This window comes from Nesoenas mayeri, assembly GCF_963082525.1.
Source record: "Nesoenas mayeri genome assembly, chromosome: 1".
In the NCBI taxonomy this organism is placed as follows: Eukaryota; Metazoa; Chordata; class Aves; order Columbiformes; family Columbidae; genus Nesoenas; species Nesoenas mayeri.
This window is the reverse complement of record NC_137541.1, coordinates 182144091-182165079: the sequence shown is the minus strand read 5'-3', so window position 1 is coordinate 182165079 and position 20989 is coordinate 182144091. Positions and strand designations below refer to the sequence as shown.

General features: G+C 37.4%; 1 protein-coding gene across 4 annotated transcripts in view; it reads left to right on the top strand.

Annotated features, from left to right (window-relative positions):
• TSC22D1 (TSC22 domain family member 1) overlaps positions 1–20989 on the top strand; it is a gene marked incomplete at its 5' end in the record, with an annotated part of 93503 nt that overhangs the window by 17164 nt on the left and 55350 nt on the right. The window contains 2 exons of one of the 4 annotated variants that reach the window (XR_013923036.1): positions 13378–13482; positions 14710–15122. The exons of 2 other annotated variants lie outside the window; for them this stretch is intronic. Coding sequence is in view for 1 of the 2 variants with exons in the window: in XM_080356150.1 (XP_080212276.1) it covers positions 18936–18948 (13 nt within the window). Of the gene's footprint in view, positions 1–13377; positions 13483–14709; positions 15123–18935; positions 19087–20989 lie in introns of those variants that run through there. One more of the 4 variants, XM_080356150.1, reaches the window with a different exon arrangement.

Genomic DNA, 20989 nt, shown 5'->3' with positions numbered 1-20989 from the left:
TTTTTGGGAGTTGTGCGTGGTGTTTGGAGGGCATGTTTGATTAGACTTTAAAGTGGCATGTGATGTGAATTATACACAAATAATGCAATTGTGCTGCAAATTAGCAGTAAAATGAGGAGTAAATTTAGAAATGCAGGAAGCCTGTTCATCTTGTTTAAAGATAAAAAAAATTGGCAAAACTTAGTATTTTTTTATTACCACAACATTTTCTAGATATCGAATACAAACTATCTCAAATGTTCTCTGTTGGCTGCAACATCAGGTAGTATTGGAGGATATTGGCTTAAAATACAAAATTCAGAAAAGTAATATACAAGTCATTCCATGGCCTATAACTAATGTATAAGACCAGTTAACAAATGTGATTTTGCACATTAGTTTAGTGTCTTGCCTTGAATTTCTATACTTAATTAATTTTTTTTGTCTATAACCTGTTTTATGTAATGAGTTCATCTAGACTATCTTTTGCCTTAATGAAGCATGTTTAATATGAGATTAGAAAGTGTGGTGTGGCAGTAATTAAAATAGGATTAGCGAAGTGTTCTATTTACACTTCAGCTACTGCTCAGGAAATTTATTTATGTCTTCCTCATGCTGGATAGTCCTTGTTTGAAGTTTGCATCGTATTATTATCTACGAGATATTGTGAAATGCTGTGTTTATGGGAATGCTAAAGGTGATGAATTAATTGTTCAGTTTTGAATATCTTAAATTTCTTAGGAAATGGGTACCGAGTTGTTTGAAGTGGAATATAATATCCATAAAGAAATATCAACCATAGTTCTTAGGATGTTAGTGCTTATCACGTATCACGTCTTGTTCACATCTGCTGGAAGAGGGACAAACATGAGCATCTTACATTCTTGGAAGATAAACTTTATGCTAAAGATTGAGGAGGAGGATGTGACCATATGTAGAAACTTAGGTGTAGCTTTACACTTAAGAAAATGTGCCTGATGCCTCTAACATAACTTTGATATCTGTAAAGCATCCTAGGAGAAAAGGGTCTGAAGAAGTTGATGTATTTATTGATCTGTGTTTTTTTGGACTTCATCTGTATAATGAAAAAACAATTTGTATGTTGCTGAGCAAGTCGAGACAGCAGCATCTTTGAAGACAGGAGTAGAAGATTGAGTGCAGGGGAAAACTATGCTCATGAAGGTGGTTATGTAGCCAAAATACAGGAGAAAGAAGGGGTGCTGATAATCAAGACCAAAAGGAATATGTTCTTACAAAAGAAATCTTCTGGTGGGGAATAATAAACACTGATGGGTGAGGAGAGGCAGGTAGGAAGAGAAAACCAAGTCCATTGACTGTAAATACATCCTCTTCCTCCAGATACTACTCTGTAATAGTATGTGTTATTTTAAGCTGCTGTACTTTCTCAGTATATGAATTGGGCTGGTGAGCTCCTTTATCAGAAGGGTTTTTCACAGTGTCATTGACTGGAGGGTTTTTGCTGATCTTACAAGCATTTTTATCTTCCATATTTATGGTACTGTGAAAACATTTTTTTTAAGATGTACATGTAAGTGTTGTATGTGTATGTGCTGCTTCCCGCATACAATTGGATATGCCTGTGATGAACAGTTCAGCATAAGGGGCTACATTGTTCTGAACTAGCCATCTAATTCTGTAGGAAGTTTTTAAATCTAATCAATCTAATAACTTAGTGCCAGAAGTTTTAATAGGTGCCTTTTGCAAAAACTTCTATTATGCCATCAGTTACAATTTCAGCGGAAGTGTTTGAAGTATGCAGTACTGGTTAGTAGGCTGTGGGGATGGATGGAATGTTTTTTTCTGCTTGTTGAGGACATGAGGTAGGGTGCTCCCAATATTCTTTTTAATTACAACTAAGAAACGTAAGTAGTGACTCTGTTTTGCTTTTGAAAAGAATTGTCACTGCTGTTTGGATTTTGGAAGTGATCCTGCTTTTTTGTAATTAGAGGTTTGAGACTAATTGGAGAAAATGCTGAAACGGATTGATTTTTCTACTATTGCTCAGTATTTAATACTTCAGTTTGGCTAATTAATGTGGCTTAAATATTTTTTAAACTGTATACCAAAGTGGTACCCAAGTTCTTTTAAGTAAAAAAAATAAATAAATAAATAAATAAAAATTAAGCAGAGTGGGGATGAAGACAAAGCTCAGAGGAAAAATAAGGAAGCCAGAACAGCTTAGTGCATAATTGGTAGTTTGTAAATTGCTTTGAAATCAGTGACACCTGATGTCAGTGCCCTCAAAGTGCAAAGGGAATAGAAACACTTGCATGTTATGTAGATCTCTACTGAAAAACTTGTTACTCTTGTTAGTATGTGACTCGTTTCAACATATAAACTGGTAAAATCCAGCAGCTTTAGGAGATACTAGATGGAAAAGAAGTAGATTTTCAGTGATTGTATTTAATAATAAATGTATTATTCACTGGAATGAGACCGAAATGCAAATATTTTTGCATTGTTTGAAATTCATATTGAAAATATGAACTGTTCTAAGGACTGCAGAACCTGATTCAGACACTTTTGTAATGCTGTTTTTCTGTTCTGGTTTGGATGATCTGATTCCCCATGTTATTTAAGCTGTTCAGTTGCCTCACAAAAGAACCTTACATCTCATTCCAGCATCAAAACAACCTGTTAAATTCTTTTGTGTTAATAGTTTCTGTCCTTTAAATGTTAATATAATCAGTTCAAATAATTAGCTGTGTAATAGAAGGCCTACTTAATAATTAAAAAATCTCAACACCTGAGATTTAATGTGTAGAATTTCCAGCTGGGAAGGGAGATGGGCAAGTAAATCTCTTCCTTAACTTTTGAATTTACACTTGATAATTCTTGGAATCCTGCATAGATCTAGGAAAAGGATTATTAAGATAGAAAACATTTATGATATGGTAGTTATTTCTGTGCTGTATCTAGGCAGGATTAATTTCAGAGCCTTTGACAAATGCTTATTATTTCTAGATATTTGGAACCCATTTTTCCCTGGAGGAAAAAGAGTGATGTAGCCAGGGAAGAATTTTCTGTTGGAATTTATTCATAGTGGTCTAAAAATTCATTGAGATTTTGTTCAACTGCATATGTATGTTTCTTCTTTTTGTCTGAATGGGTCAGTAAAGGGACATGAGCAGGAGGGGTGGGGAAATGTGAATTACTATGGTTTGATGCAGAGCTGATTATATTAGTTGTTTGAAACTCTCATCTATCTCTTGCACCAATGCATCCCAAAAGTAGGAATCTGGACACATTCCCCTTGAGGATTTTGATTTTACACAATGTTGACTTTTGTTTGAGTCGTTTCTTAAATGTTTTATATCCTTAAGATTTTTAATAATGTAGCTTTATCTGAAAACATGCATATACTTACAGGATTTTTTTTATTGGAGCCAGTGAGATTATTCGCTAGTTGTGTTATGTACCTTCCACTCTACTTACAATATAGTGTTTTCTTTCATTAATTTGGCTATTAGTTTATAAAAACCAGAACAGATGTCATAGCTGTAAAAAAAATCTCCAAATCTTTGATGTTTAAAACCTTACTTTGTAATACATAACATAAAAAATAATATGAAATGCTCATGCTAATTTCAGTCTTTGACCCAGTTTAAATAAATCACTGTCTTTAAAGGGTCACAAGTGACTGTGTTTACTTGACAACTAGGGAGGAGCAATTTAGTCTCCTTAATTCTGCTAATGGATTTGAGTTAATATAACTCAACATTTTTTAAAAAGTCATGCTAATATTCATGCTTCAAGAGGCGTTAAATTATTTGCTTTCTTCATCTTTCAGTTTATTTAGTAGTCTTAGCATGTACTCTCTTCAAATGCAATGTGTCCCAAAACATCTGGATGAAAAATCCCTTGAAGTCAATAAAAAAATAGTGTCCCTGAATATATTACTTGCTACCTTTGCTCTTTTTGGAACTGGCTCTTTGAAGCTTCTGTTTCTGTTCACACTTCCTCTTTTCATGTCTTTTGGTGTTTCCTGGGCTAAGTCATACGGATAGATAAAAGAAAATTCGCACATTTTCTGTAGCTGTCTCTTGGCTCTTCAGTTTCAAAACAAGAAGTTATAAATTTAAAAATACAGTTATTGCACAGACTTAGGACTGTATCAATTGGAGAAGAATGTACCATCTTCACTAAATGTTTTACTCTCTCAAAACTTGGACGTTAAGATGCAGGCTTTTTATGTGATGCTTTTGTTGTATATAGATTTTTAGTTATAAATCAATAATAGACTGTTCCTATCAGTGAAGGTATGGTGTATTGCTTGGAAGAGGTTCTCAACAAATAGAGAAAGACTTCTTCTAAATTGGGAAATATCAAATTGTGACACATGTGTAAACAAGTTGTTTTACCAGTTTGATAATGAGGTGTTAGAATATGTTAAATATAGTTACTTAATGGCCTTGTGGCACATTGTGCTTCACTGAATGCGTGATAGTTCCTGTAAAGAAAAAGCCTGCCTTTCCAAAAATTAGTGTACAGGTATCTTAAATGCAGTTTCTGTTTCTCATGGTGAAGTACAAGTACCATTGCTACCCAGTTTTTCAAAAAATGGGCATGAAAAGGTGATCTGTTAGGTGCTGCCCTTGCTTCTGAGTCCTAGAGGTTGGTACACTGGAACATCTCACAGCTTACTATTCCTTTTGTAGCTTTTTACTCCTTTCTGCTAGCTGGCCCTACTTTGAGCAGCAGGGTTGAACTAGGTGAGCTCCTCAACTTGTTGGTCATCCTGTGAGAAACTCAACACACTCTATAAATTTTTAAATATTTATATAAAAAAAATCCAATTTAAGATACATTGCTTATGCAGCATGATTACTTGTCTCTTTTTTTTTTTAAAAAAAAAAAAAGGGAACATAAAAATTAGGACCTATGAAGGTAAAACAGGAACGGAAGGCAGTTCTTCACTAGAACAGATAGTCTTCCTCCTCCATCACTGAACTGAAACTGAAAATGTTAAGTATCTTAGGTTGATGTGTAAACTACAAGCTTAACTTGTATTAGTCCTCTTAAGCTTTCAGTTATTTCTTGTTCTCTGGAACACCTTGAACTTATTCATGACGCACCTGCATTTTATTTATTATCTTCCCCCCAAAAAAACCCAAACAAACAAACTATTTTTCAATAAACTGGGTGTAGATACTGCTATAAATTCTGATGGCTGGCTTGTTTTAGCTTGCTTCCTTCCTGTGGTTCTATACCTTGCTTTGGTTGCTCTCTGTATCTTTGCTTTTCTCCTCAACCTATTAGTCACTAAAGAGAAGAGATCAGCGCCTGCCATGGTTTAGTTTTTGGGTTCTGAATTCCTTTTCACTAGTGCCTGTAGAGGAGAACAGAAACTTGAAGAACTATAAAGTTTGACAGGGAACCTGTTGACCTGCCATTTTCCGTTTGCCAACTCTTCCACTTTCCGTGGTGTGCTGTGTTACCATGTTGCTTTGGGCAGCAGCCTACAGGCTTCTGAGCAGCTGTCAACCTGTGCAAGCTCTGAAACTCCTTCCAGAGGAAGCAGCAGCTAAGTAGGTGTAGATTGTCACACAAGTGGAGAGGTGTATCCATTGGACTTGTTGTGTGCATCTTGGAAGTCTGAAGGGATCACCAGGCCTGACATGGGGTACTACAGACTTGTTTCCAGCTATTCTAATGTTGGAGGGTTTCTGTTCGTCACTTTCCTCATTTTGTGTCTTCTGAACTAGTGGGAAATGTGGCATAACTGCATAATGGAGTGAAAATAACATGCTCGGACTTTAGTTTTACTAGTAATTCAGAACTTGTTCGGGTTTTTTTGTGGTTTTACTTTGGCTGGTGAGTAGACCAGAGTGGGTGTATAGGAGCCAAGAAAATGGAATATGCTTTTCAATCCTTCTTCAGATTTATTCAAACTATTTATTTTCCTGTTTTGTTGAATTCGCTAAATGGCTTTAGTAGATAACTCAAGGCAAAACAAAGGTGAAAGAATTGGCATCTGCATGTCCCTCTGCAAACACACTGTCTTGAGCTTGATGATTACCTTTTCATGAACTTCTGTGAAACTTTGAAAAAGCTAGGATGTTAAGTACTAAAAGAGACAGGAGAGAGCAGGTATTGGTAAGTTTGTCTTCCCCTTGCCAAGTCCTGTATTTTGGGGTCTGATTATATCAGCATGACAACAGGAGTTTCACAAATGATGAACCTGGTTTCCCATGATGAATTTTTAAGATATTTTAGTCTTATGGCTGTGAAATTGCCAATATTTCAAATGTCATCCTGAATGTAGCTTGATGAAAACAAAATCAAGTCTGAGATTAGAGTCATGCATGAGAAACAAACTAGTGATTGTAGCCTCCTAATTGAGTTAAATTGCCCACCAAATCAGACTCAAAATTTTTTTCTGAGATTGTAAACTGTCTGGAAACTGTAGGAAGATGCAGTTTTAGATACACACTGTAGGAACTGATGAAAGCTCAGCAAAACTGTGTGAAGAATTCTGTTGCATAACCTTTTATAAATGTTTCATAAATGTGGTTTTGCTTCAGTGGAAATATTTTTTTGAACTTTGGTTTGTGTTAGGTACATAAAAATACGGGAATATATAGTGAAGGCCACTAGTTCCTCCCCAATCCCAAAGGTTTGAGAAGAAACTTTTTTTTTCCAGTGTACTTCTCTTGTTTGTACTTCTGACTCATCCATTGCATTCCATTTTCTTGCAGCTTCATGTGCTAGTAAAATCTTTTTGGTTTTAGCTGATGCTTTATTTCATGCTGTCTCTTGGATGGTATTTATTCTAGCACAGACTAGTCTCACTTTGTATTTTTCTAAAACGCACTTGTATTGGTGGTCTCGAAGGAAGAAAGCTCCTGAAACTGAGCCAATGATCTTTCAAACTGGGCACTCAAAACTGTTTGCAGTTGGAGAACACTTTCAAAACATTTGTCTGTGCTTTGGTTGGTTAAAGGGGAAGAGATTCCAAAAGTGTTGGGTACTTGGAAACTGGGAACTATATGTCTTTCTCCCCCAGTCCAGGCAATTAAAAGAACTGTGGGAAAGAACAATTGTATCTATTGCAAAATATTCTTGATGGAGCCTAATTTCTTTTAAATGTTTGGTTGCCAGCTCTGGGAAGTGCTAATGTGTGCATTGATCATCTTAAAAAAATGTACGCACAAATTTAAATTAAAAAATTACATTAAAAAATTTGGATTTTAAATTCAACAGATCAGACTCTTTGAAATACAGCAGGAATAAGAACGTGTATCAGTTGTAAGTTTTGAAGACTGAAAATTTTCTTTGAGTCCCTGTACTTTGATTTTTTAAACCTTGATAATATGTTTTTTTCAAAATTTCTATTGTAAATTTTTGTTTTGTTTAGTGTTCACCTCTCTGTTAGAAAAGCTTTTGTTTCAGGGTTTAGTACCTGTGGTGTCTTTTAACTTTTTTGCACAGTGATGCCAGATGTTTTGATGCTGTCCTTCATACAGCCTAAGCTAGTAAAATGGAAGCAATAACAAAAAATGTGTTGCCAACTCTACATATTATTTAGAAGGATAAATATATATTAGCAGCTCTCTTGTCAAGCATAACAATCATTGCTTTTAACAAATGATTTTACTGGTAGACATCGTTGTGTGGTATTAGAATGACTCTTAACTGTTTGGCAAATAGGATGGTGTTGGACAAACTGCATTTGAACAGTGTTTAAAACAAAAACTATATAGGATTGCATCAGATTGTGAAAGAAAAGCTGAATTGTACTTAAAAATAGCATGGCTGATGCAATAGTCAGGTTAATGTTGAATCTTAAGTATTTTACCCATAACATTGGCTTCAGTCCTGGCAATGGCTTCATAAATGCAGAAAGTTATTGCGGCAAGAGTGTTCAGGTCGGTGGGGTTCACGCCAGTCAGCGGTTCTGCTACAGTGTGAGTGTAGGACATAGGAACCAACCTCAAAAGGTTTGACTTTAAAGTCCGTTTTTCCCGTGACTATTTTGTTTATTTTTTGAAAAATAAACAAAAGATTCCATAAATGCTGAAGTTTAGCAAAGAAAAAAAAAGGGGGGAAGAACTGTGTGTAGGGCTTATAAGTATTTCCATCAGTAGTCTCCTTGACTGTGGCACTGTAGGTATCCTTGTGCTGTTGCCGTGCTGCTCTTCCCTTTGCCCCAATCATTTAAGTTCTTCTTGTGTCTCTTTCCTCTGCCCTCCCCACTGTAGTTCTCCTTTTGCTTTGTGTCTTCTGGCTGCCTAAAAAATACAGGCTGGGCTGCTGCTCACTCAGCTTGGGATGTGCTACCTGGAGAGCTGGGGGCCATCCATCAGAACAGGTAATATCAGGGTGCCTCTTGCCATCCCTTGTGCTCATGGGGGCAAAAATACGGCTGTGCTCACCTACTCCATCGCTTTCATGACACTCCCCTGTTCTTTGAGGTGTCAAACTGGATTTAAATTGAGCAGTGGCTTCAAAAGTTGTTTAGTAGAAATACTTGGTTTGTCATGTATGTTGTGTTATATTTATTTTTTTTTTAAGACTTAATCAAAATTGAGAGTTCTGTATGTAATGGGCTTTAATCATGTGTAGTCTTAAATGGTTTATGACTTGAAAACATTTAAGTGTAATAACTAGTAATTTGCAAGTTTATGGAGTTTTAAACTGCATGTAAACTAAAACAATTTTAAATAACTTTTAGCTATTTACTAAACAAAATGAGTAATTCCAATAAAACATAGAGACAAATTTATTGTTGCAGTTGCTGAGCTCTCTTTTCCTATAACTTGTATTTTTGTGCTTAATGTTAGCTGAAGTTTTGAAAAGGATTGTTAAGCTTGTGTGGATTTGACTTCCTCATGGTAACTCTGGTTCCTCCCATTGAATTGTGTACTTTGACTAGGCCATGTGGAGATGAATTACTCCAGACTGACGTCATTGTCCATAGTGTCATGTTCTTAGCTCAGATTAACTTCGTTTACATTATATATTTATGCTTCCAAATGAACATGTAGTTTAAATTTGCCTTGTCATAGATGGAAAGCAGGGTAGTAAAATGATACTGACTTCTTTGATTGCTAGCTGCTGAATAGCCAGAATAGCTGCTCAGAATAACCATTTGCTCTGATTTAAGTGATAAAGAAGAGGGAAGGAATATATGTTGTGCTAATGCGTGTTGGGGAATAGGTGGGGAAAGAAGACATGAAGTAGTTGTATGTAGTGAGAAGAGTGTTAAGATTTACATTTTCTCTCTTTCCTTTTAAAATATTTGCACTTTCTTGATAATGTCTTTTACCACTGTTTATTAAATTGTAGTTAAAGAATCATCATATGTTTGCATAGGTTTTTTTAGTCTATACTCAGTATTATTTTTGCTACAGTTAATGAGCTCTAGATAATGTGGAGCTCAAATCTGGTGCAGTCCAGTTAATGATTCATTTCTTTAAAGGCCAAGGTTATCATGGTGAAGTTATTGGCTCTTTGAAAATGGTCTGCCGGTGTGCACACTGCTAACAAGTGTTCTGTGTGATTCCACTGGAGCCGTGGAGTATGTCCTTCCCCATGCCTCCCCCTGTGCTCTCTGTCCCCACTCTGGAGATGGAAGCATCTTCCACATAGTTTTGTTGAATTCAGAATAAATGTTTCATTGCAAGTTTTTGTAATGAACTGCAGTTAAGGATGAAAACAAATTATGACTTGATTGTGGTAATGAGAGACTATCAGTATTGGAAGTGCCTGCGGATTGTAATGTAGGAATTAGTTTCTCCTCCAAAAAGGTGGTGGGATCAATAGCACAACTGAAGTGCATCTACACCAATGCACGCAGCATAGGCAAGAGACGGGAGGAGCTAGAAGCCCTTGTGCAGCAGGGAAATTATGATACAGTTGCCATCACAGAAACATGGTGGGATAACTCATACAACTGGAGTGCTGCAATGGATGGCTATGAACTCTTCAGAAGGGATAGGTGAAGAAGGGAGGGGAGGTAGGGTAGTTCTGGATGTTAGGTGGTATTTTGATTGTCTAGAGCTTAATGGTGGTGATGATAGGCTTGAGTGTTTATGGTTAATAATCAGGGGGAAGGCCAACAAAGCAGACATCATGGTGGGGGTCTGTTACAGACCACCCAACTAGGATGAGGAGGCAGATGAAATATTCTATAAGCAGCTGGGAGAAGTCTCCTGATTGCTAGGCTTTGTTCTTGTGGGGGACTTCAACCTATCAGATGTGTGCAGGAAGTACAGCACAGCAGAGAGGAAACAGTCTGAGGCTCCTGGAGTGTATGGAAGACAAATTCCTGACACAGCTGGTCAGTGGGCCAACTGGGGAAGGCACCTCACTGGACCTGTTGTTTGTGAATGGAGAAGGACTTGTACATGATACGATAATCAAAGGCCATAGCGATCATGAAATGATAGTTTTTGATTCTCAGAAGAGTAAGAAGTGGGCTCAGCAGAACTGCTACCTTGGACTTCCAAAGAGCAGACTTAGAGTTGTTTAGGAGGCTGGTTGGCAGGGTCCCTCAGGAGGCAGCTCTGAAGGGCAAAGTTGTCCGGGAAGGCTGTACATTCTTCAGGAAGGAAATTGTACAGGCGCAGGAGCAGGCTGTCCCTGTGTGCTGAGAGATGAGCCAATGAGGAAGACCACCGGCCTGGCTGGAAGTCAGGAATAAAAGGAGAGTTTATGACCTTTGGAAGAAGGGGCAGTCAACTCAGGAGAACAAAGATGCCGTGAAGTTGTGCAGGGAGAAAATCAGAAGAGCCGAAGCCCAACTAGAACTTAATCTGGCTACTGCTGTAAAATACAATAAAAATGTTTCTATAAATACATGAACAACAAAAAGAGGGCTAAGGAGAATCCCCATCCTTTATTGGGTGTGGGGAGAAACACAGAGACAAAGGATGAGGAAAAGGTTGAGGTACTTGATGCCTTTTTTTTGCCTCAGACCAAGAGCATCCTGGCTTGGACCAGAAATAGTGTGGCCAGCAGTAGAGCAGTGATCGTCCCCTATACTGGGTGCTGGCGAGGCCCCACCTTGAATCCTGTGTTCAGTTTTGGGCCCCTCACTACAATAAAGACATTGAGGTGCTGGAGAGAGTGCAGAGAAGGGCAGTGAAGCTGGTGAGGGGCCTGGAGCACAAGTCTGATGAGGAGCAGCTGAGGGAACTGGGGCTGTTCAGCCTGGAGAAAGGGAGGCTGAGGGGAGACCTGATCACTGTCTGCAACTACCTGAAAGGAGGTTGTAGCATGGAGGGTGTCTGTCTCTTCTCTGAAAAGTGACAGGACGACATGAAATGGCCTCAAGTTGTGCCAGTGGAGGTTTAGATTGGAAATTAGGCAAAAATTCTTCACAGAAAGGGTTGTCAGGCATTGGAACAGGCTGCCCAGGGAAGTGGTGGAGTCACCATCCCCGGAGGTGTTTAGAAGACATGTAGACATGTGCTTAGGGACACGATTTAGTGGTGGACTTGACAGTGCTAGATTAACGGTTAGGCTTAATCTTAAAAGGTCTTTTCCAACCTAAATAATTCTATGACTTTGTTAGTGCTTTTGGTTTTTCTACTGCACCTCTTTTTTTCTGTCTATGTATTTTAAATGTACAAGAGAGAAAAATCTTAATGAAAGTATTGAGTCATAATATCAAGATACATTACTGGAAAAGCAAGCTTTTTGATTAGCATAGGCTTAAATATGCCATATTTCTGAAATCTGCATTCAATTTGTGTAGAAACCTCCGCTATGTTTTAATGCTGTATGCAGTGTACCATTTAGCCCTCACCCCAATATTCTATATGAAGTTGTGCTGTTGCCTATGCAAGTACCATTACAATGCATTTTAGTGGGTACTGGATATTAATCTCCTGTCATACAGACCACTTAAATATATATATGCATGCTTTATTTTTTTAAATTAGAATGAAAGAACTTGACTGGTAAATGGCAATTCCCTGATAACATGAAAAAAAAAAATAACATTGAAAGATTGCTAGGGCTAACGATGTTACAGTAAGTCACATCTTGAAGTATGAAGCTGGAAGTTCTGTTAGGAGAATTTTTCTGTTGGACTGAAGTCTACAATAAAAATACTTAAGAAATACAAGAGTAGAAAATTACTTGTTGAGATGTAAAATTATTTACATGAATTAATATTCAATATAATACCTGTCTAGAAAAAAAGAAGGAAAACCAGTTACACATATTCAGCTCTGGTCTAGTCTGCAAAATACTTATGGGGATTTGAGTTATTCAGATACCAAACGATGAATTAAGAATAATTTAAAACTTTGGGAAACATCTATTTTGAACAGTAACTACACTTAAATACAGAGTCAATCTCAGCTGAATTCTGTATAATATAATACTTAACTGGACAGCCTCTAGAGAGAAGGAGTTCTGAACACCTGCCAGCAAGGAAGGGCTTTTACTTTATTAGGCATCTGTGTTGCAGTTTTCTTTATGTTGGCTGTATCAGGCTTTGTCACATGCACTATGCTTTCCTTTTTGTATCTTTTAGTGAACTAGAAGATGGAGTTTGACTTAATTTTAAGAGAGTGAGATAGTTTTCTAATAAGAGCTCTTTTGCGTGTAGAATTAACGGCAGCATGGAACACTTGTGAGATTTTTACTGTTTTTTTAGTAACTATGCAATTATTAAATAGAAAATTGCATATAGTGTATGGCTAAAACCTCAGAACTTTAATGCAGATCTCTCGGACCTGGTGCGAACTGATTGTAGAATCTTGCATTGGAAAGAAAATGTGGTGGAAGGAAAGGAGCCTTGCTGGTCTTTCATAGGACAGCTGATCTTAGGAACTTATAGGCAGAAGTGTTTTATTAAATATAATAACAGTTTGGGGGAAACTCTGTCCTTTACGTTTTGGCACAGAAATTGGAGATCAGGCAACTAATTTCATGCTAAGAGTCATGTCAAGAGTATCTCTGGTGTCTGTTGTCAAACTTGCTTCAAAGTAAATGATGCATATTGTATCTATCAATCACATGTGAAAGTGTTCAGTAGTGATTCAAAGGATGTTTTTATCAAGAGGCCTCATAGTGTCTTGTGTGTTTGCCTGAGTGTGTGAGAAGCTCTTTTTTTATCTGCCCTGGATTGTGTTTATTTTTGTCAATGAAGTCTTGACTTGAAGGAAGGAGGGTCCTGTGAGATTCGGTATATGGTTAAACACTCTCCAACCCAGATCAGTCAGTGGGGTAAGTTTCTATTTTGGTATGGATGTTTGTCTCTCTTTTTTCCTCCTTCTGAATAATCTTGTTAAAACACTAAGCCTAGGTAAGAAATAGATCTTTGTGTTTTCATATGTATTTTTTTGTAATGTATTACTTGATACTGTGTACTTTTTTTTGTTTCTTTCACACAACCTAAACCAGATGCTAATATTTCAACAGATACAGAATGACAGTCAAACATTGCACACTGGTATGCCTGTGAAGAGGCACTGCCAAAGTTAATTGTCTAGTGCAAAAGCTGGGAGTTCTGGCTGATCCAAGCAGGTAGGTGTGAAGGTGCTTGCATGGAAAGAAGATACAGGGACAGATCAATACAGTTTTACTTAAGCAGAGCCAAATGCTGCATTTCAAATGGCCTTTACCTCAATGGATTTATGAACACTTTCAGTATAAAATTTGTGGTAATCTTATTCCAAGTTGTATTTCAAAGAATGACACTATTTTTATTTGGTACTAAAATACATATGAATTTGAGGCACTAGTCTGAAAAGGAAAGTTAAGTCAGGAAATCTTCAGAACACATTTCCTTAGCTAATTAAAAGGCAGTGTGTTTTGTGTCATGGTAGCAATACAAGATAGTCTAGAATGTGTATTTCATGTACTGTTTACACCTACTAGGTGGTAAAAATAATGTAATTCTAATCAAAAACATAACTGACTGCACCAAAGACTTTTTAAGCTTGATTTTTGAATCTAAGAGTCAGACTCTACATTCAGAGGTATCATGGTGTGCTTGCACATTGTTTGCAAGTCATGACTCTAAATTGGCTTCTGTCTCCACTGTCACCAGCTTGTGTTAGACAAAAATAAGCTTTGGTTACGTCACACGCCTCTTAGTGCTGGAAAACTAACACAACTCACAATAGCATTTGACATCAGCTTGTGTCTTAGCAGTAACAGTTACTACAAAACTCGATCCAGTTTTGGCTGTGGAAGTCTTACTGCTACTGAAAATGAGGAGAGGATCAAGCCTGTTGGTCCGATTTCATGCTGAATTTATAAGCTCTAGAGGCAGGAAGTTCTTTTAATGTAGGAGATGTAAAAATTAGTATTTGATATGGAAAGTGTAACGTAAGTGCTCAATTCTGAAATGCATGTTTTGAGTACTTTCTAAAGGAGAACTTCTTAGAACTGGTGACTATAAAAAACAAGTAATTTGTTTAGCTTTTATTTTCCAGTGTATCCATGTTGCCCTTTACTAACATTAATCTATTCAATACATATATTTGAGTAAATATTGCATTAAAAGGGCATTTTTGCTGCATTTGAGTTCTCCAGAGATCCCAGACGCCAGAGGAAAGTAATGAAGGAAATTACCAAAGGTCAAAACCTACAGAGAAAAGCCTTTAGTAGCTTCTCACCTGAAAAGTTCAGTTTAGACCTCAACCCATCACCCCCAAAAAACCCAGTATCACAGACATCCAGTCCAGTCTGGCTATTGAACAGTACTAGAATCACATCTCTTAACGTTGCTTACATGTAGTATTTCAGCTTCCAGGTTCTGCAAGTAGACTGGCTGAAAGACCCTGACAAGAGAAGTGTAGGAATTGTGTGAAGATTGAGAAATCAGTAAGAAAAATGATGCTTTAAAAAAAAAAAAAAAAAAAAAATTATATAAGAAATCTCTGTAAGCTAATTGCATGTAAATGGAATCAAGTTAAATCAAGCAAGCCATGTATTAAGAGCTAAAAAGTAAAGTACAAAGACATTGTTAATATTAAGAAACTATGGATTTTGTAATTTCTTCAAATATGTTCCAGGGTGTCCATGAATACTGTAACCTTTGTTGCTATAGGTAGCTTTCTTAAGGAGGAAAAAAGTGAACATGGCATCATATGATGTCTTAAAACCACTGATTATTTATTTACTTTTCTTTTTAATATCAGCTCATGTACTTTGCCCAGAAGAGCAGAATTTCCCTAAAGCTGAATGAAGGTCTGTCTTTATGACAGAAGTCTATATTAGTGCCAGTAAAGTCTGTTAATCTGATTTAAAATGTGGTTTAGTTAGGCCAAAAAAAGGTTTACTCTCTACTGTGCTTGGCATATGGAGTTGACAAGAAACAAAAATCATGTTAATAAAGACATGTGAAAATGTTCTTGCAAAGTAAACCATTTGAAAAATGAAAAAATAATTATAATATTGTTTAACAAATACTAATTTCTTTAATTTTATAAAATTGATGCATCTATTAATGGGGATTATTTTTACAATATAATACTTTCTGTAATCAACCAATCATTCAATTTTATATCCCTAGTGTTTTCCTGCTGTTATATATGTGCCAAGAAATACTGGCTGTGTTTCTCAAATGTATGTTGCTGTGACGGCTAAATACAACTTTGGAATTCTCTGTCATGCTGCATTCAGAAAAGCTGTATTTTTTTATTACTCCTAAACTGGTGGTAGGAAGGGTCTTACAGGGATTGGTACCTATGCCTGTCTCAAGCAGGTATTGTCATACACCTTGTCTTGATAATCTAGAAAATGCTGTGGCCTTCTGTTTTTTAGTAGGCCTTTAAAGAATTGAGCACAAAACGTTTCTGGAGAAGCCAAATGCTTTAAAACAAATTCTAAAATTCAGAAAGACAAGATTCCTACCATTCTATTTGTTTGCAAGTTTAGCTTTTAATGATGGGTTGCGTGAAACTTAATCTCTTAAAATCAACACTTTGATCAATTGTTTTTCTGCCTTTTCTCCTTTTTAGGACTTGATAACAATATCTGATACAGTTGTTATAATACTTTTGACTTCTTCCCTTCTCTCCTGTTGAGTCCCCTCCTCTTCTTCCCTGCCCTCCAAAAAAACAACAATCCATAACCAAGAAGTTCTGGAAAACTAGTATTTTTTCATAGTGTCAGTAACTTGGAATTTAAACAATCAGCCTTACATCACTCCTGTTGATACTTTAATATGCATGTCATGTTGGTGCTAGTTTCCAGGAGAAACATGCTTTACTAAAATTTGTAATATTTATTTTGAATAACAGTTCAACTGGATGCTGGTGCATAGATCCTGCAGCGGGTTTGCAGCCTGCACGTATTTGTGGAGGTATGACTAATGGTAGCAGGGTGACAACTATAATACTTAACCTAGAACAAGTTTCATTTTAGGAACTGCAGATACTCCATATGGCTAGTTGCACTTAAAAATAATTGCATGCTGCTTTAAAATTTCGGTTTGGTGGTTGAGAAATAGTTTATCTCACTTGAATCAGATGTGGCAGTTTGCGTTTTGTTGCTATGTTCTTTCACTTGGATCCTGCAGTTGTTGGAGCTGCAGTGTTGTAAATAAAAAATGCGTTGTTGCTTATACTCTATACCACTTACCAAATACCTAGATTCAGTTTTTTGCTTATTTTGCAGATGGTATTCTATAGGATTTCATCACCTTTGTTCAAACTTTTCTTTACTGGCTATTGAGCAGAACCACACTACAGAAAAACGGGGATCGTTCTTCACTAGCTTCTGGATTAGTGAGTAGCAGTGAAACCTGCTATGTAGCAAGGGTGGAAGAAAGCACTAAAATGAGTTTTTCTCTCAGAGTATCTATCAACAGTCAGGTCACTATGGAAAGGCATTGCAGAGATTCCTTTCTTTGCCCAAAGAAGATGAGAACATTGATTATAGGATTCCTTACTGGCTTCTGTATGCTCACAAACAGAACTGCCAGTGCCGTTCCTGACTTCATCTATATCTGAAGATCATCAACATAAGTCGTTCTTGTGTCATCACGGCCATAACTTCTTCTTGCTCCAACTAGAAGGATCTCATCACAGCCTGCACTTGAGTTAAATCAGCGAAATCTACGGTACAGTGACTGAGAGAAAAGTTGTTGTATATTCAGCTCCTTGAACTGGCTTAACATCCCATCTCAGAACTGATGTATGTGAGGCAACAAAAAAACCTCTCTGAAAATTTCTAGAAGAGCAATTCATGTTCTTTGGATGGTCTGTTCTAGATATCTTTTCCAGTCTTTTAAATCTTTGGAAGAGCAAAGGAGTATCTATTAGTATTTCTCAGAATGCCGAAAGGTGTAATTGTTTCAGCCTGAAACACATATCTGTATATAGAAATCAACCAAGCTAGTGTTCTTGATAGCTAGAACACAAAAATTACCCACCTTGTTTATTCTTTAGAGTTCACAACAAGTTTGTTCAAGGGAGGAAAGATGTATGATAGGATAAAAATGAGAAGTAAAGGGTTCTCCCTTTTTTGGAAAGGGAGATACTGTGACCTTGATTGTAAGGAAAGGAATTTAAAAACAAGTTATTCCAAACAGCTTATTTCACATTGATCTTCCAGAAACTGTTTGGTTCAGCTGTTTCCCCGAGGAAAACACCAATGGACAAAGTCCTCATCCTTTTTTTTTTTTTTCCCCTTAAATTGTACATTGGATTTTTGTCTCTTCTACTGAACTGCTACACAGATAGTTTAAGTAATCTTCTGTTCTACACCCCTGAAACTTCAGTCAGTGATTTCATACTGTGGAGTATTACTGAAGGTGATCTGGAGTCTTCTTTGCAGTGAACAGAATCTTTACCTGGTGAAAGGGATTGTCTCAAAGGCCCCAGGCAGATTCCTGTTTGAAAGGAACCTGCAATAAGCTGGGTCGTGCAGTTTCATGTGGCTTGATTTGCTCTGATGCCTTCTATTGCTTTGAGCTACAAAAGAATGTTGCCTTCAGAAGTGTTAGTGGCATTTGTAGGCTGCAACGCGTCACCTGAAATTAAACCTATAATGCTGTATATGGCATTTAGTTATGGATTATAAGTAACAATATTAGCAACTTGAGAAGCTTCTGAGATGCAAGGTATTGCAAGTTATCTGTTTAGAAGGGAATCTTAAGAAGAAACGTGCTTTTAATTATACTGTCCTTTTATGGTAGTTTCTTAGCCAGGAAGCATAGAGCAGTAGCAATTTGCATTAAGTGTGTTCTGTTTATTATCTTTTCTCTTATTTTTATCTTATATCCTCTACTTTACTGGAAGAGGAAAGTATAAATGTCATCCTGGAGACATCTGTTGGCCAGGTACACTTATGGGTGTGTTGTTCAGCTATTCTTTCTAAACAGAAAGACCGTCTTTCACAAAAACATGCACATGGGATGAAAAGGCTGAACCTGACTCTCTAATCTTTGAAAGTTGGTCTGAAAATATCAAAAAGGCAATGTTTTGTCAAATTGAACACAACTTGGTCTCATGTTTGTTGAAAAGTCATGAAATTCCATTAAAAAGAAATAATCCTATTTTTTTTTCCTGTGAAGTCTTGCTGTTTAGAGCATAACTTCTTACCTTAAACTGAGATACCATCACCATATTCTGTGTTCTCAGAAGAACCAAGAAGCAGAGTATCATTGTGCATGCCCAAGCAGTTTCTCTGGAAGGAACTTGTGTTTTGGTCTTAACTACTGTAGGATATCAGGTTCTGTCCTTGACAGCTTTATCTGTCACCTTTTTAGGAAACAAAACAAACAGAAAAAAAAACCCCACAAAACAAAAAAAATGGAGTAAATTTTCCTGTCTGCTACTCTAATTGCAAAAATTAAAGATGCCTTTTAAAAAAAAATATTATTGCTGTGGTATTAAAGACAAAACCTAGCTTTTTTTTCCCCAGCTTTTCCTTGTATTTGGAGCACAGTGAAGGAGTTTGAGGAGGGGAAGGCTTAGAATTGAAGGATATGTGAGATACCTAACCATATAAGCTGTTTTATTTAGGTGTGTACTCTGAAGGAGAGGATGAAGAAACACCAGCAAAATTGCCCCAGAATGAATTAAGTGAAATTGCATCAAACACAATGAGTAGCGTACCTTCTTGCTTAACTGTTGGATCATACTCTACCTGGTGTCTTGGGAGCAATGAAGAGCACTGCAGGTAAAATGATAGTGCCTCCTCATGTGAAGCACACAGCTCCATGGTTACCCTACATGCAAATACCAGACACTGTTGCTGTGGTGCAGAAGGTATTAAGGTGGATAATAACCAGTGAACACATACAGAAGTGGCTTTGCATATAACTGTTTTAAGTCCAGACCTCTTGGTCTATTTTCTTGCATGTTGGCTCCATGATGCTGACAAGATTTCACAAGGGTTTATCAGCTTTCAGGACTTTGCGAAGAAGAAAATTTCAGCTCTCTTATACATTATATTTTTGTTGTTCAAGTAACAACAAAACTCCTAGGACGTCTAGGTTTTCAGGGAAAAAAAAAAAAAGAGTATTCTAGAAATCCAGAAACAAGATCCAGGAACTTTCTTAGGTTCTTAGCCTCCATAGCAATTGTAACATGCCTATGTTAAGTCAGAGGTTATTACAAGAGCGTTAAACTGCTGTCAGTGTTTGATTGGTCTGATTTTGCAAATAGAGTAGAGGACTTGAGATGGGAGTAAGTCCTTTGCAGAGGAATTGGGGTGGAGTTAGGAGGTCAGTGAGGGAAACATTCAGGTAAGTATGATCATTTCTTCTTAAAGAGATTATGGGGAGATGTTCACTGCATTGCAATAGATGCCATTTTTAATTCGCTTGAGAAAAAGCGAACAGAGGAGAGATGTGGAATTTTTTTCCAAGAAATGAGCACTTAAATGTGTTATTTCCCCCCCTCCACACACACACACACACACGTCTACTTGTAACAAACTGAGAGAACTTTCTGGACAAAACATCTTATGATTGATCTTGTCTATTGGTAGATGTCTTAAAAGTCTTGAAAGTTCACAGCTCAAAACTTTGGGATTGTGTTTTTTGTTGGCATCAGAGCATGAAAAAACTGCATGTCTAGTACCCATCTCTTGTCATCCTCCCCTATTGCAGTGACTATGTGTATGTCTCTGTGTGGCAGGAAACAAGAGAATGCAGATCATTATTCAAGAAGTTACCAACTAGCACTTTTCCTTCCCCTCCAGTCTTTCTGCCTCCCTATCCTGGACGTACGGAGTCCCTGCCTCAGCCTACGGCTTCATTCTTTTTCCAGCTGCCCACAAAAGTAAAGAACCAGTGTGAGAGTTTGAAGAAAGAATCCGCTCAGAGGACTGAGTCTCAAGCAAAAGCTCCAGGTTGCAGACTCAGAAAGAAACTTCCTTTGGGGAAGGATCTGCTTCCAGGATTTGCGCGTCTCTTTTTCCTTGGGCAAGCAGGGTTGCAGGTAGGTAGGGCCCCTTTGAACTACCATCCGCTCAGATGTGAAGGATGGACTTTATGCTGTTTCTCTGTGCCTTTTTTTGTTGATATTACCTTCCAGTTCTCTAGACTGAGAGAAGGGAAGAGTGTGAGCAGTTTAAAGAAAAAATGTGGGGGAGAGAGAGAGGAGAAAAAAAAATATCCTGGGCACTTGGAAATAATGCTTTTATGCTTCTGTGTAAGCTTCCTGTCCATGGGTCATATTCACACTTCACTTCTTTGAAGCACTAATGACATTTGTTGTTTGACCCTTTTCTAGACAGGAAACTAAGCCAAGAGCAGAAACGGGTGGCTGGGGCCAAGGTAAGACCCGCGATTGTATATGGCCCGTAGCCACACAGTTGCCATCTCCTCCCTGTCTCTTTACACCAGTGCTAGGTGTGAATGTGCAGTAAGATAGAAGCTGCCAAATGGGTCTGAAATACGACTTGACTCCTAGCACTGAAAAAATTCCCCAGTTCTAAACGTGTAAATACGTTCTTCCTTCAGAGGGACCTGTGGCTGCTGGGTTTGTTAAGTCATGTTTCTTTGCCCATGTGAAGGAAATAGACTGGGATGCCCTAGTTAAGGGGATGTGTTACCAACCCACAAGGTCAG